At 40.5% G+C, this 16,193-nt stretch overlaps 1 protein-coding gene across 1 annotated transcript in view; it reads right to left on the reverse strand.

The window, feature by feature from the left end:
* Positions 1-4,487: 4,487 nt before the first annotated feature.
* ATP10B (ATPase phospholipid transporting 10B (putative)) overlaps positions 4,488-16,193 on the reverse strand; it is a 53,091-nt gene continuing 41,385 nt past the window's right edge. Inside the window, exons 15-22 of the mRNA XM_054217611.1 lie at positions 14,075-14,387; positions 12,803-12,879; positions 12,133-12,258; positions 10,576-10,776; positions 8,851-8,931; positions 8,638-8,742; positions 7,994-8,181; positions 4,488-4,986 (exon numbers count right to left, since the gene is read on the reverse strand). Coding sequence (XP_054073586.1) covers positions 4,488-4,986; positions 7,994-8,181; positions 8,638-8,742; positions 8,851-8,931; positions 10,576-10,776; positions 12,133-12,258; positions 12,803-12,879; positions 14,075-14,387 — 1,590 coding nt within the window. The remainder of the gene's footprint in view (positions 4,987-7,993; positions 8,182-8,637; positions 8,743-8,850; positions 8,932-10,575; positions 10,777-12,132; positions 12,259-12,802; positions 12,880-14,074; positions 14,388-16,193) is intronic.

Here is a 16,193-nt window from a genome sequence, read left to right on the forward strand (position 1 = left end):
CTGTGGCAGAGAAATAGCCCCCAGGGCTGGCAGCAATGACATGCTAAACTGCTCCCCCCCCCCCCCCAAGTCCCATAAAGACCTTGACTCAGCTTTGTGGGGTTGAACCCATGGCAACAGCAAAGCAGAAGCCAATGACTCGGTTTCTGTGAAGTCAAGGTCAAAATTCAGTTTCTTTGGAGCCAAAACTTGACCCTTTAGTTATAGCATTGATCATTCATAGAGCTCTGCTCTCCTGCTGAAGAACACAATAACCACACAAGTTCTCTGGGCACTAACAGGGAAAGAAACCTGCAAAGTATGACTGGAGGTGGGATCCTTCAGTAGCTGCACTGGGGATGGTGGATAACCATCGCCTTCAATGCCTTCAGACAACAGACAGTTACCTCTCTGACGTTTTTAGAAAAAATAGTGATTCAGATTCTATTCAATCTCAGTCTTGTTTATGTAGCTGAAAATAATCAGGTGTTATATTAAAGAGCCGGGCACCAAGTTCTGTTCACAGTTGTCTCATGTACTGATAATTGCAGCAAGTTCCAATCACTGGCAATGTCAAAAGTACTTTGTAGATCTTCAGTGTTATTTGGTCAGCTCTCACCCTCTGTGATCATTATCTTCAAGAGTCTCTTGTCTCCGCATTTATATTTTTACTCATCAGTGCTGCTTACAAGTACCTAATCATGCCACATCCTGCCCGCAGTCACCTTACCCCTAAAGCAAATAGCTCTGTACTCACACACCACCTCAAACTGCAATCAAACAAATGAATTAAACATTGCGGCATCAGCCAACAAAGTGGCAAAATATACACAATTCAGCCTTGGGAAAAGTGGTTTCTGTGCTGGAGCACGATGCACATCTATCTCTACATAGTTTAAAACCTGGTTTTGTATTTCTGAGTCATATAAGAAAAGAAAACGAACTGGATTCTCCCTCTATCACACCTGAATAATTCTGGATTTTTGACTGAACAGGTATTGCTGATATCAAGCAGATAACCAGCTATAACTGCCAAAGGCCACATCTCCAAGATGCTGTCCTAAGACAGACACGAATGAAGTGTAGACGTGTGTGTATTTCCCGCACCTTGTCTTCAAAAAAACTCCAAACAACTTGCCTCATTGGGAACATGAGCGATGGCTCTTCACCGCCCATTGCGAGCAGCCTGGGATTGCAGCTGTTACTCAGCCAATAGACCTGCAAAGTCAGCTCCTCTTCACCTCTATATGAGATGCCACCTTCAGTTTGTCACATAGGTATAGCTCTGTATAGCTGTTGCACATGCAGTATCATTATTATAATAATATCATAGACCAAAATAAAAAGTATACAGTAATTTCACAACAAACCCCATTTACGTTAGTGTTTTATAGTTCAAGTGTATGAAATGTTGAATATCACCAGAGGATACATTGAAAAGTGAGACACCTGTTCTGTTGTGAAGCATTCGCATTAGAACTAATGGAACATGTATCTTGACAGTATTATTAAATATGTCTGGAAATAAAAAAAAAACCTTATTAAGGTCTTAATAACCCGTTTAGTAAATACACTTCCCCTCTTGCAAATAAATTCATTAGAAGGCTTGCTTTCTTACTGTAGGCTTGCTTTCATTGGAAAAAAATAACGTTATTAAACTCTAGATCCTAATTCCCAAAGGGACTGATAGTCCTCACTAATTTACCTCATGATCAAAGCAAAGTGCCTGATCACCATCTTTTTAACACGAGACAGTTCATGGTCACTGCTTACCTGGGAGCACAGAAACAACCGCACTGTTCAGCAGTGAATGTAGGTCCTGAGCCATGGCAGCATCCGCTTCGGAGGAGGGATGGCAGCATCCTCACCCAGGAGGAGGGGTACCAGGGGAGAGCGTTATAAAGCTGCAGAGCCAGCTGGGGTGCAGAGCCCAGGTCTTGCTTGCTTTTGTTTCTGGTTGTTCCAGCTTTCTCTGTCCTCAAGGGTCAGGGACGCTTTTCCTCTGTGTTGCAAACTCTCCAGGTAAATGAACCTATTGGACCGTTTTGTTATAATCCACCACACAACAGAAGTAACAGATTGTAGGTCCAGCTGTAGTGTTATTTAAGCCATGCAAATTTGGATTCTTTCTTTCTTTTAACTGAAATAACTATTTTTGGTTACAGCCTAGAAGCTACTTAGAGAGGGACTGTCTTCCACTTCTTTCATGACCTGACATAGCAGGGACTCCATCGCTATAGAGCTTTTAGGGGCTATTTCGCTGAAGATCATAAGCAATCCTTCCTTCATGCCCCTTCTTAAAAGGACCCTCTCTTAATTATATGCCATTTCTGAACGGTTGCCAGAAACGGTTGCCCAGCTGTCAGGGCAAAATGCATGGCAGAATGGGTCTGCAGAAGCTGTGATGAGAAAACATAAAATTAATTATTGACTTTGAATTCAGGAACGTCTACAGGTCTTCCAGATTTGCTTAAACAGAACCTGTCTGGCCCTTTTCCGTATAAACTCAGTCCCCTCGCACATTCAGATAAATTTGTTATCTATTTTTTATGATAAGCGTGGCCTACTAGACAGAGGGGTGGCCTCTGAAAACATGAGTTTGCCACTCGCAGATGACAACAGGAAAACCAATCCTCTGCCTCCATTTTTATCCTCTCAACAACACACCAAGTCATGACCATATTGCATTTATTACTATAAAAACACTTCACATTTTGTAATAAAACGAAAAAGAAATTGCATCTTCTTTAAGTTCAAAGGAAACAGGCCATTTAATGTAAAAAAATAGCTGTGAATCTCAAAGACTTGATCTTGTCACCCAAGGTCCGTTCCCAGCTAGTGAGCAAACATTTGAGCAATCTCACACTCCGTTAACAATAATCTCAGCTATGCCTAATTCCCTTCCTTTTGTACATCATACAAAAAAAATCTCCTTCTGAATTGTTTTACAGCTGACAATTAATACTTTAACAATTACAGTTCTATATGTGCTCTTGCTCTGGCTACCAGAAACCCCAGTAGCAGATACGCTATTTGATTTTGCCCGAGTTGCTTTAAAGTAACATCTTGAATACTCTAGTGACAGTAATTATTATAACACACATAAGTTAAATTAGTATTTGCTAAATAGGTTATTAAACAGATCACACACTGTGACAAGCAGTAAATAACTAAATTAATATAGCATGTATAAAAAAGGCTAAAAACCTACTTAAATCAGAACCAGTGGTAGATACACAAAAGTTCAGATGGCTTGAATTTAAAATGTAGCTAAGATTTCACCCCACATTGTGAAGAAAAACTTGGGAAATGGTCTTATTAGTTAACATTTCTATAAGAAATACCAAAGTCAACTTTCATTGCATTGCAATAGTGATGATGGTGACATTTTATGTTGGTTTTTTTTTTTTCCTGCATCTTGTTGCCCCGAGATACTGAAAAGTATGAATGTATGATGCATATTTTGGCCATTCTATACCATGTAATTACTGCAATGTGATTAGTGACCTTCATATATTGCTTGTCAAAATCTCCGTTAATGAGATCTCCATCAACTATTAAATGTAACCACCTGTGGGGAGGAGCATGATTTATACTTGATTGAATGCAACAATATTATATAATAATATACGGAATGGAAGGAAGAAACAGAATTTCTAGATGAAAAAGCAGGAACAACTTCAGAATTCTAGAACATAAATCCTTGAATTTGACTTGCTATATCTGTCTGCTTTTGTAGGTATGAAGACGTAGACTCCACCTATCCCTGAGTTATCCCGTCAGTTCTCGTAGTCCAGTATTTGCATCCTTCTACTTCATAAACTCATTTGTCCTTTTCTTAACAGTATCAGGTCAAACCGCAGCCTGCATAAAAATACTGAGCTTACCATTCAGGGAAAACAGACTATAGACCTGACGGTGTAATATGTATTAAGTCCATATATTAGAAACCAGAATATTCTCTGTTTTCTTTCCAATGCTGTTATTCTGCAAATACCTTTAGTACCAGGAGGTAACATTTTTTTTTCCAGGCAGAACTGTGATTTTCAAGTTAGTAAGGTCTTTTTAAGACTTTGATAGTAAAAACCAGAGTGTGATGTGTTACTCTAAGACTTGGCTTCATATAGAACGGCTCCTCTTTCTATTACCTCAATAGCATAATAACATTGAAACATCACTATTACTGTGAAATAAAAATATTTCTTGTTGAAAGGAAGTAATTGTACGTTTCTCAGCAACTGTGTGATGCTCATATAACATTCCTCAAACGAGACAAAACCAGGAAGATCAAGAAGTCATGCAACGACAAACCCAAACTATATATGCACTTAGGGAAAGTTGCGCGTTAGAGATGTTACTGCAGTGCTCCAGCAGGTTTGTAACTCCACGTGCCTCTCTATCCTTTTGTAGTAAGCATCATGGTTAGGTATAAATAGACTTTTTATTATCCCTATGGTAGCCTTCTCCACAGCTCCAGCGGGCTGTGGATCCCATTTCTAAATGTTTCTTCAGAGTGTCACTGCACTCACAGATCGCCGATGGCTTCCATGGTTAAAACTGTGAGCATTACCTTCAGTCAGTTTGCCACCGTCCTGCCCATGAGTTGTTACCCTGCTGGGTACAAGGGGGTAGTGGCCAGAGAAAGGTCCTGCTGAAGAGTCTGTAGCAGTAGATTCCTCCTCTGCCCACCTATTAAAGAAATAGTAGCCGTCTTCGGGTGTTTGTTTCCTGAAAGGATTCACTTCAGAGGCAGAAAGTCCCTGACTTTCTGCGTCCCCATGAGACACAGCTGCTGCTGCTGGATGTAAAAATGGTGACACGCATAAGTGGCTGATGTTTTGCTCTAGGTCATCATTAGATACAGGTGATGCACCAGAAGTAGTTTGCTTTCTTGATCTCAATTTCTGGATTTCCAGATCCTGTTGTCCTTTAGGAAGCTTATCTAGTTGCTGTGCTTTCAGAATCAGAGATGCTCCAAAGGTTCCTCGTAGAGCAAAAATAACAAACCTGATGAAAGAAGAAGAGAATGGATTGTCTTACCAGTGGGTTCCTTCCATAATCGGCATCACATAACACAAATCCAGTTGCTAATTTTCCATTGCTCTACAGGCATCTGGTAGACACCTTGTACCTGGTAGATGAAAGTGGACTCCTGAATATTAATACAACATGTAACTATACACATCTTGACCTGTATAGAGTCAACTACATGTACATAAATACTAAATAAATGATAATAGAACCATTTGATTGCTGAACAGTACAAGAAAGATACACAGAACCTCACCAAGAGATGCAGCATTTGAGGAGATTGAGATTGCGGTTATACTGCTAAAAAAGGCTAAAGAAGGGATCTTAATTTGGTAGATAACATAAACCCAGAAATCAAAAAACCTCAGCTTGTGGATTTGCTCAGGAACCAGTAAAAAAAATATAATTGTCCTACCTGCCCTTTGCCCGACAATGAACTTATGTAACTATAGACTGCATGCAGTGAGGGGGCACAAGCCCTCTGTCCATGTCATGCCAGTTTTTTCTGAAAACCAAAGTCTCTTTCAAAGCATCTTTCTAATAGGATTTGACCTTTACGTACATGGCCTCAATACACATTTTAAAACAAACGTGGGGACTCTTTGAAATTGCATTAATAAAGCTGTCGTCTTCACATCCTGCTGCTAAACGTATGCATAAATAACAAGATTAAAAAGCCCAACAAACTAGACTGAGTAAAGAAAGGGCTTTTAAGGTGATGGATTACTCAGGCCTATCTGCACAAGTAGGAGCGGGTAGACATGTATTTGGTGTGCCTATGCTCGGGCTGATCAACCCCATAGCACCTGGGAACCGTGCAGTTGCCAGTTACAGTTGGGCAGCTAAGGGCACAACTACAGAGGGCCCAGGTCCGTCTCTGCAGATCTGGTGCGGATCATATTGTCCTCTGTCTGTCCTCTCAAGTTGTCCTCTGCATCTTCTGTGCAAGTTGTGCGTGGAGGAAGGAGGAGGACCTTCTGACCAGGAAGGAGGACAGAGAAGGGAAGGAAAACTGTGTCTCACATCCCATGTGCTGCTTTCACTTGCTCCTGCCCTTCCCACAGCCCTGCAGGGTGTGAGACTCAAATACCTGTGGGGCCTCTGCAAGGCTTCCTGGCAGACCACTCTGTCTTCCATGGCTGGAGAAATACATCTGGTTTGTATGTTGAAATCCCCTTCCCTTGCCAATGAATGAACACGAAATTCAGATCCCTTTCTTCTTCTTAGACTCGAGGGTTTTAGTACCTAACGCTGTGCAGTTTGTGTCTCAAAAAAATGTTCAGAGGCAGTTTTGAGATGCAGCTGCAGAGACGATGCACTGGCAGAGGGTGGGCCGGGGAAAGCCTGGGGGCAGGCAGGGCACAGGCGAGCCCCGCAGAGCGCCCCAGTGTCTCAGGAATGTCACCTAGCACAGGCGGCAGTAGCAAGAGGAAGAACTAAAGAGAACAAGGATTTTAACAAAGCTTCTTACAAAGAGACCAGAATCTCAAGGCTCCTACTGGTTTCTGAAGGAGATAGGGAGCAGGCAGCGTGGTGAGATGAGCCAACTGAAACTTAAAATTAAGTGCATTTTAACAAAGGGTGGTTTCACCACTGCTGTGATATGCTGACACAGCTAAATTGTAGCAGAAACTAGGGGCTGGATATTCTGTGAACTGAGGACTCTGTCGAAAATAATCTGGGGTACCTACATGAAGAAACAGCAGTTCTCCAACTCTGAAGATATCAAGATACAAATCTTTAAGCTCAGTATCCTGCTGAGGCAGCAACACGTTTAACCTTGCTGAATGCCCGAGCTGGAGATACGAGCTCTCTAATCACGTGTTTGATGTAGCTCATAGAAAGCTCAGGGTCAAAAATGACACTGTGAATGAGGGCTGATAGGAAAACGAAAATCACACAGGACCAAAACAGACTGGAAAAGGATGCCCTGCCTAGAAGACATGAGACCTTACTGAACTATGTGTTGTTTATCCTGACCTGAAGTTATATAATGTAACATGAAATCACAAGGGAATCTCAACTCAAATGGGGAAATAATAATAATAATTTGAAGAAAAATATTTAGTCTTAGACAAAGTTAGGTCTCAGATTCTAATGCCTTAAAGAACTTACAAAACCAGATGCTAAAAATATTTTCCTGATTCCTTCAATATTGGTGTGCTGCACCACTGCTTGACAATTAGGATGAGGAGAGCAGCAACGAAGTCAAACCAATTTTTTTTCATTGTCCAAGCAGGAAGAAAAATTTTAATTAAGTGGTGCAACTCGGACAAAGCATATCTACGTAAGGAATGATTAAGGTATGAAGCATCAAAAGTAGTAAGGTTACCATATACATATATGGGAACAGAATCATTACGTTTTTCAAACCAGATTTTTTCAGCAACCTATCAGAAAAATTATCCCTCTGCAAATATTATTCAGCCTCAGCTAAAGCTATCTTGGACATACCTGATCTTTGCACAGGGGAAAACTAAGATTCTGGATGCAGAAAATTATTTGATATAGAATAGAATATAGAATAGAAACAGGTTCTTAAATTTGGCTTAGTAATGCATTGCGTAACATACTAAAGAAATAGAATACATTTTGTAACTCTCAAAGCATATAGGAATATTTCAAAGACTTGCTTTCTAGTCTTGATCAGCTCAACAACATTTTGTTTGTAATAGTGAACAACTATGTAGCAGATTTGTACTGGTAAACTTTGAAGCACCCCAGAAAGGAAGGTTTTCCTGATGGGAGAACAAAAGCAGTAGATATATAGTGACTTATCCAGGGCTACGTAACTGAATAAATGAATGGTTCGTGAACTGGAAAGTCGAACCCGGGCATGTGACTTCCACACTGATCACCCATCCCTGTGCAACACATGTGCCCGACATCTCTCGTTTCTATATACAACATTATTGTTATTTCACTTAAATGCCTACACATCCACAAAACGAAAATTGAGAGGAAAAAAGTGCATCATCCAAACCTTGGCAAGAGTGCGATGACTGGGGTAACAAGGCACAGTAAGTAGAAGGTGGGGTCTGAAAGCTGTTTCTCCATAATCCAGTAGGGGCTGGTGGGAGGGTTGCAGATCACGCAGGCGGCGTTGTAGATCAGAGAGAAGACGAAGTAAAACACCACGCTGCCCATCATCGTTACCAAGTGGAACAGGGTCTGTAAGCAGAATTGCAGGAAAAGACAGTGATGCTGATGAGACTGACTCTGAATGTAAGACAGGAGAATAGAAAGAGGGATTAGAAAGAACGTATCCAACAGGTCCCTGTTACTGAAAAGTGCAGCAGGAGAAATACCTAGGAATTAACTTACAAAACAACAGTGACAGGGAATACAGTTCTTTAAGAAACATGTCCTCATATAATGATGTACCAATTGTGTACTGTCCCGTCCAAAGGCACAGTAGAAGCAAATTCTGTCACTGTGCACGTGAAGATCTTATCCTGAGGCAAATAATCAATTCTGGCACATCGTGAAATCTCAGTGCATCTGTTACTTACGTTTTGTGACCCAGAATTCAGGTAAATGACTCTGAAAGACAATGCCAGGTCTACACAGTATGCTATGTTCAGAAAAGAAAAATAGTCACGTGAACAGGACAGGTCAAACACATACCCACGTGTTCATTTCTAGAGCCTGGTGCAAGAGAATGGTCAGGAGGGAGATGGTATTGATGGGGTTTCCGAAGGAAAACACATCTATGTCAGAGTCCATGTATGTCTAGAAAACAGGCAGATAGGCTGTGAGGAACCTGACTATTCGGAAGTGAATTTTTCTATTTTTTAAGAAGGATGGAAGAACGAGAATATTAATGACGCCGGTACTTACCAAATAGGGGACAAAGAAGCAAATGAGGCTCTGATAGAAGGCATCCAACATTGTAATAATAAAAGTTGACAGGTTGTATATCTGCAGGAGTTTATAGATAACAGTCATTATGATGGGACACACATCCCTAGTCTGATCTGCAGACATAATTGCTGTCAGTTTTTGTTCCATTCAGACTATTAATTATAGCTAACTGGTCTCCCTTCATGAGTAAATGCCTCTTGAGCAGCTGATTTACACCATCTCTGAACAGGCATTTTCTCTGTATTAACTAAAGAAAGACCTTAGGAAGACTAGGTAGTAAACTAAGGGTCTTAAACGCTCAATGTCATGAATACCCCATCCCCCCCCGCCCCCCCCAACCCCATTCCTTGAATTCTTTTTCAAATACAGCTCTTCCTAAACCTATAGAATTGGTCAAAAATTGCCAAAGCAACAACAATGACCTCTTCAAAATGGTAAATAACATGCATTTCGCACATATGTAAGGTCCAAGAGCTTCTAAGAAAAGGGATGGAAAATCCTTCAGAGAGAATCCTCAGATTCTGCACTCCCTTGCGTAGGTTTCTCAAAACATCATTAAACGTGATATGAACGACCAGTGACCATCAGTGCTAAAAATCACGGTCCACGATAAAAAAAGCAGGTATTAGGAGAAAAAGAAGGAGAGAGAAGAATTCTTAAGTACCCTGCAATTTTGTGATTTAAAACTAAGGTCATTTCAATTTTTGTTCCTTAACATTTTCATAATTTCCTATTAAAATTGTTAAGGCAATTTGGGAATTAGTGCTACTGCACTGTATGTATATGCAAAACCAGGTATGTATGTCTGTACATGTGCACTCCTCGCAAACATACAGAGATCAGACTGGTTCTCTAAACAGGACAGGCAGATTGAGGTAAAAACATAACATACTTCTTGCATATTTTCTGAGGGTTATGAATACTGACTATTCAAAGTAAAAGAAGTAAACAAATGAAAGTTCATCTCTGGAATAGCCTAGGCACCGTACTGTGACAAAATCCTTTGTGTATTAAAAGGTGTATTTCTGAACCTGAGAGTAGAAAAAATGTCGGTCTGTTTATTGATTTAAGGGTTTGCATTTTCTTGTCACTTTTTGCTGTAATCTTTTTAACAAGCTTTTCTTCTTCAGTAGGTTGAGACTGTTCAAATCCGAGCAGGGACCAGCTAAGCTACTTTACCCTCATTCGTCACATTTCTCATCCTATTTTATTTATTTCTCCCTATGCCTTCATTGAGAAATTTTCTATATATATGGTGTGCACATACATACATACATACATACAGACACACACACACGCGCGTGCACACTTGCTCCATCATCTCTTCTTCAGATCAGAAATACCAAACACAGGGCTGATTCACTAGCACATCACCTTACTTAGTACAGTGCGGCATGCTGGTACCAAACTGGATTGCTCCATATATTTAATGGCAGAATAAACCTTCCCATTTACATCTTCTAACTCTGACCAAGTAACCCAGCCTCGCTTCCAGGAAGCAACTTCAATCATACGTTCCTTACCAGTTCTTCTGACAGCTACAATCATACCTTCTCTTAGCGGACATCAGTAAACTAGAAACCATAAATGGATCATTTCATTCCAAGTAAGTCTAAACTTGTCTTCCCTCCCCCCTCACAAAACCAAAAAGCCTGTGGTCCTTCGGCTTATTGAGCAGTTATTTCAGCAACCAAGACATACCTCTGAATTTTGTCCATTTTTGTACAACTCCGGCAAACCTAGAAGTGTTTCTGCAGAAACATCTTTATCCAGGACTCCAAAGACAAGAGGGGGCACCGAGGTGAAGAAGAGATTGAAAAAAATCATCTGCCAGTAGTCTATCATTGTGCTGCCTGAGAACCCACAGAAGAACTGGTACCAGAAGAGCAGATTGACGTAGCTCTGTGGAGAAGAAAATACAAACATGATATTCTGTTAGGAGCTGAACTGTGGGTCCCCACATGCACAGAAGCACATCCGTCGTGCTGATGTGATTTCGTTTCTCTTTGGGTTGTGGGAGTCGTGAAGCTGCACTTTTCCTGTGGCCACCCCTTTATGTCCTCTGTTCCCTACTATTACAGCTGCTCTGGGCCCTTTAGTTTGCAATGCATACACGGTCTACGTGTCTCTTCGTTCCTTCCACCTATGAGGTTTGTGTAGTACATTGGTTATTAACAGAGTCTCCCAAGAACACATAATTTTGGTTAAAGGTACCGTCAGTAGACAGCTCTGCACTTTATTCCATAAAGCAGTGTATCTTAAAGGAACTACTTCACACCAATCCACGGTGATACAGCTTTTTAAAAGCCATTAGGTTTCTTTAAGAAAATATCAGAGAATAATTAAGTAAACTGTTCACATCTCTGAGCACCAGATTTTAAAATCCTTTTACAAACTGGTTGTCCATGCAGAGTCAAAGGCCTCCTGTTCCCTGATGGCACTGGGGAGATAATAGGACAGCAGCATCCCAGTCTGGAGAGCTGTTTCACACTGCAAAGAAATATCCTTTGAACTCAAAAAGGATGCCCAATCAAGAAAAAAAAAGTTTCCATTTCCACTATAAATTTTAACACTTATAAGAAGTAATCCTTATTCAAAATTATTAAAAAAAAATCCTCCAACAGATACTTTGAATTCTAAGTAAATACTCTTTCATGCTCAGAGTGTATTTCATGTCAAATGGACTTGTTTGCACAGTCTTGTAGAAACTGTATTACTATCAGGTTTTTCCACTTTACATTATTCTTCAATGCACAGCTCATTTGCATATACATTAAATTTTTAATAAAAATGCCAGATATGACTGCATCATTATTTGCAAGTGGTTCCTATCAAACTAAATGCAAAAATTCCGAGGTTTCACAGGCAACCAATTCTTAGTGCAGAGTCATCTTCTATATTCTAGCACTAATAATCCGCTCTTCCTTATGCAAATTTTATTTTGAGGCTCATGGGTATTATTAATAAAGTTTCTTGAACTACCATATAAAAGTTACTAAGCCTTGAGTCCTTTTTCCCTCAGGAATAATGTGCTTTCAAAATACATCTAGAATCCATATTTTTCTCAACGCTTTATGTGGCACATTTCTAAGAAGGAGGTAGCATACTATAAACTTACAAAGTAAAGAAACAGGAACGGTAGCTTCATTCAAAGTAAGAGAGTATAACCTGCAAAAAAATCCCCCAAAACAAACGCCCTCCGAGCCCTGGACTTAACCCTTGCTAGGATGAAAACTTCCAGAATTTTAATAATCTTACCACATTTTTGTAGAAAAAGTAAATCACCATCTTTGCCAGGCGAGCATAACACCAATGTCCGTGGACAAGAAGCAGTTTTTTGAGATGCTTAAATCGGGATATTGCAAAGTCACTAGCCATCACAGCCTTTGGTAAAAAGAATAGAAGTTAATTTACAAATATCTTTTTCCCCACCCAATATGATGAAATATGAACACAGACACTGAAATTATTTCCTACTATTGAATATTGTAGAAAAAAAAACAACAACACCTTGAGAAAATAGTTGGAAATTTCTATCTCTGCAGATCTTTCCATCTTAGGATGATAAGGAAGGGAGTTATGTGGGAAAGAATTTGGGGCAGAAAACACTGAAAGAGAATCAACAAAACCTGGAAATACTATAGCAGAGATGATTCAGAAACCAGATGCTAACCTAACACTGGACAGGCATCTGCTAATTTTCCAGGCTTATGAGCAAACACACATTTGTCCATGCATGCTAATTGTTGGCTCCAAATGCTCTTTTTTGGCTGGACCCATAATTATGAACTGCGTATTAATTTATGACAGTAATGATGCCAACTTGCATTTTAAGTTTGACACTCAAGAGTATACGGCTGCTATGAAACTTATTAAGCAGCAAGAGACCACGTAACAAAAGAGGAAAGGAAATAAAGTGAAGGGATACCTGCATGCCTTCTTGGCCAGATATTCCAATTCCAACATCAGCTGCTTGAATCATACTTACATCATTTGCACCATCACCTAGAATAGGAAGACAAGAGAGAACAATAAAGGTGCAAGAAAGGGTACTTAATACAAAATGCCTCTATCAAAACAAGAAAAAAAACCCAGCTATGCTGATAAACAAAGCCTACTGTGTACTACAATACATCTTAATTAGCGTAACAGATACTCAGCATCAAGCAATCATGACCTCTAGGCTCTGATCTTGGTTGGAACATCCTCCTTCCCAGCAGACCTAGATCCACCAGGGCTAAGCACGACATTGGGACCTGCTGGGTGGTGGCCTGGACACCCCATTACCATCTATATCTGCATCACTTTGTATGTTTCTGCTTGGTGAACTCCATATGCTCAGCAACATGCTTTGCAGCACCCTACTCACTGAATTCTCCAAAGTACATCATAAATTTTATTGCAGTTGACAATGTATCAAACCAATTTCAGGAGTTATTCTGCTCATTTCAACTTGCAGCAACATGTTAAATACATAACCAAATTTCCATGGAAAGAACAGCCATGGTTGCTGCCTGCAGTGTGGAGATTGTGAATAAGGTTGGCTGGTGAAGCAAAACAAATGAAGCAGAAGGCTGAAAACTTATATTTTGAACTCTAAGGCAAAGCAAGAAATTTTAAAATACATCAGACTCTTCTGGTTGGTCCACAGAGGTGTATTTTTTAGCTTTAAGTCACAAAAATCAATCCTGCAAGGAATTTAGTGGGATCACTTACCAAAAGCGGAGCAGGAAACTCAAAGCGTTTCACATTATTTGGAGGTAGATAGCAAATGAGTCAGCGCTTAATACCGCTCTGGGGATAACTGTGTTTTTACCAGCTGGGAAAATCTGACAGCAAAAGGGCTTTATGAAAAGACAAAACAGTGACTACTATTGATGGCTTTCCATGCCCAAAAGCGAGGGCATTCTGGAGGGAATGCGTACACACGTTTGCACTGGTGTGCATGAAAGGGACTGCTGGGAGATTCTGAATTTGGAGTGCCTTCATCTTGTTTAAATGGGGGCCAGATTTGCTTAGTGAAAGCTGAAGGAGGACTTTCATATCGCTTTTGATCAAGAAAGACTATTCAACACTATTTTCCTGCTGTATCTATCTGAGGCACAAGAAATATCTCATAAAATATATTCCATACGTTCCTATAACTCATAAAGAAAGAACCTGCTTCCCATTTCTCCCATGAGATTCAGAATGGAAGTACCTATCGACAGGGTCATCACTTTAAGCTGCCTCCGGACGAGCTTGACCACCATGCTCTTCTGGAGAGGGGTGGAACGGCAGCACAGCACCGAGCGGCAGTGCTTCGTCAGCGCCAGGAACTTCTCCTCCAGACCCCCCTGGAAGATGATGTTCAGCGTCTGTCCGTCAATCACCAGTCCGAATTTGGGACTGGGGGCCTCAGAGGCTGAGAAAGATGTTGGGATAAGGCCAAAAAATTTCCTCCGTGGTTTTTCAACCTCGTAATTCTTCCTCACCTCTTCCAAGGTTAAATTCAAGAGAGATTCACAAGTTTCCTGTGAGAAAATAGAAGTGGTTCTAGAAATAGTTATCTCCATCTCCCTTTACAGCACAGCACCTTACGAAGCGTATGTAAAATCATGCCAGTGAGTTTAAGCCTATCAGATAAATATTAGGGAAAACTGACTGGGAAATGCAATCATTCATCAGACTATTTCAATGATGTCATCAAATCCTTCAGTGAAAACACTGTGCATCTTTGCAGCTAGTTACCTGTAGCAAGGAATTATTTTAAAAGAAAAGGAGGACATATTTGTATTTACAGTGATGAGAGTTCCGAAATTTTTTTTAAAATTCCTTTATTTCTAAAGGAAATTTTAAAAATGTAGTTCTGATATGAATGATGTGCGATAGCGCAACATTTGCTTCCCTCAGAAATAAACTGCGGTAGAGAGACAGAGGTCCAGATTTTCAAAATTACCCAGTAACTTTGAAAGTTTGGCCTTTTCTAAGTCACAAATCAGCTGTGTGTCACAGCTGGAGACAGAAATAAACTTCATATTGCCCAGCACTGTGCCTCAAAAACACAAACGAAGTCTTTCCCTCTTCCCAAATCTGCCTCATTTTGGACCAAAGTCCCCTTTTAGATGCAAACAACCAGAACTGACTTAGTATCAAATACAAACAGATTTAAGGGGACCACTTTCACTTCTCCCATACAGATGTCCTAAACTGGCACACCACTATCAGAGAAAACCCAGAATGATCTAAACGTTATTTTGCTGCCTGTTAGTACCAGAAATCCTCCTTCTGTGGCATGGCACTGAATACCTGAGGAGCTAATCACTCCCTTTTCTACCTTTTCTGTCAGCTTTATTGAGTGATGATTCAGTTCTAAAATGTTATTTTCACTTTATGTTGCATAAGGTACATGTGTAGGATGTTTGCAAGATTTAAATTACACTTAAGTGGGAGGTTCTGGAATCAAATGTACCTCTGACATCTAATAAAAAGCTGCATCTAGCCTGCATGCTGAAAACCTCTAAAAAAATATCGAAGCAGCATCATCTTTCTGTGAACAAACCAAAAATTGCAGTGGAAATTCCTGGTTTGCCTTGGCTTGCCTTTTTAAATGAATCCCCCAAACTACCTACTTGTGTTGCTTCTTCCTAGAAGATATTTAGTTTTCAGTGTTTGAATAAACTGCTGGGCTCAGGAGGGACAGAGAGTCCCTTCCCACTGAAGCCAGTTAAAGGGTTAACTTTGGCAAATTAGTGGGTTAAATGCTTTGCATGTATTATTTGTTTTCCTCCAGCCACTGCCATTGGGAGACTCAGAACCAGTGTCCTCGGGTTCATTTTGAAAGGGAGGGAACCAAATGGTATTGTGGAGCAACGCCAGTGCCCACTGAGCCACAGGGGATCACACAAGCGCCCGCGCGCGCAGATTGCGTCCGAGCCTGGATGGAGGGCCCTACACCGTGCTCTAGGTGCGCGCAGGCGCCTGTGTTTCCTGGAGCCAGGGTGGTCCCGCCTGCAGCATCACTTCTCTGACAGAAACCATCTTCTAATTTCCATCCCAAATATATTCATTCTGCCTTCCGTTAAAGCAGATATGCGTATCAAATGAAATTACACATTGAAGCAAGGAATGCATTGCGTGCCAAATTCCATATCATCTTTGCGTGTTTCCCTATTTCCGTGACATTAAAAGAGAGAGACATTTGCATAGGATTTTATTCTTGTTTGGAGAGCTACTAACTGCAGACAAAAGCAGCTAGAAAGTAGGCCATCTCACCGCTCTATACAATTGCCTATCACAGCAAAAACAGTCGGTATTTTAACTGCATTTAATTAATCCTC

This window comes from Rissa tridactyla, chromosome 11, assembly GCF_028500815.1.
Source record: "Rissa tridactyla isolate bRisTri1 chromosome 11, bRisTri1.patW.cur.20221130, whole genome shotgun sequence".
Classification (NCBI taxonomy): Eukaryota; Metazoa; Chordata; class Aves; order Charadriiformes; family Laridae; genus Rissa; species Rissa tridactyla.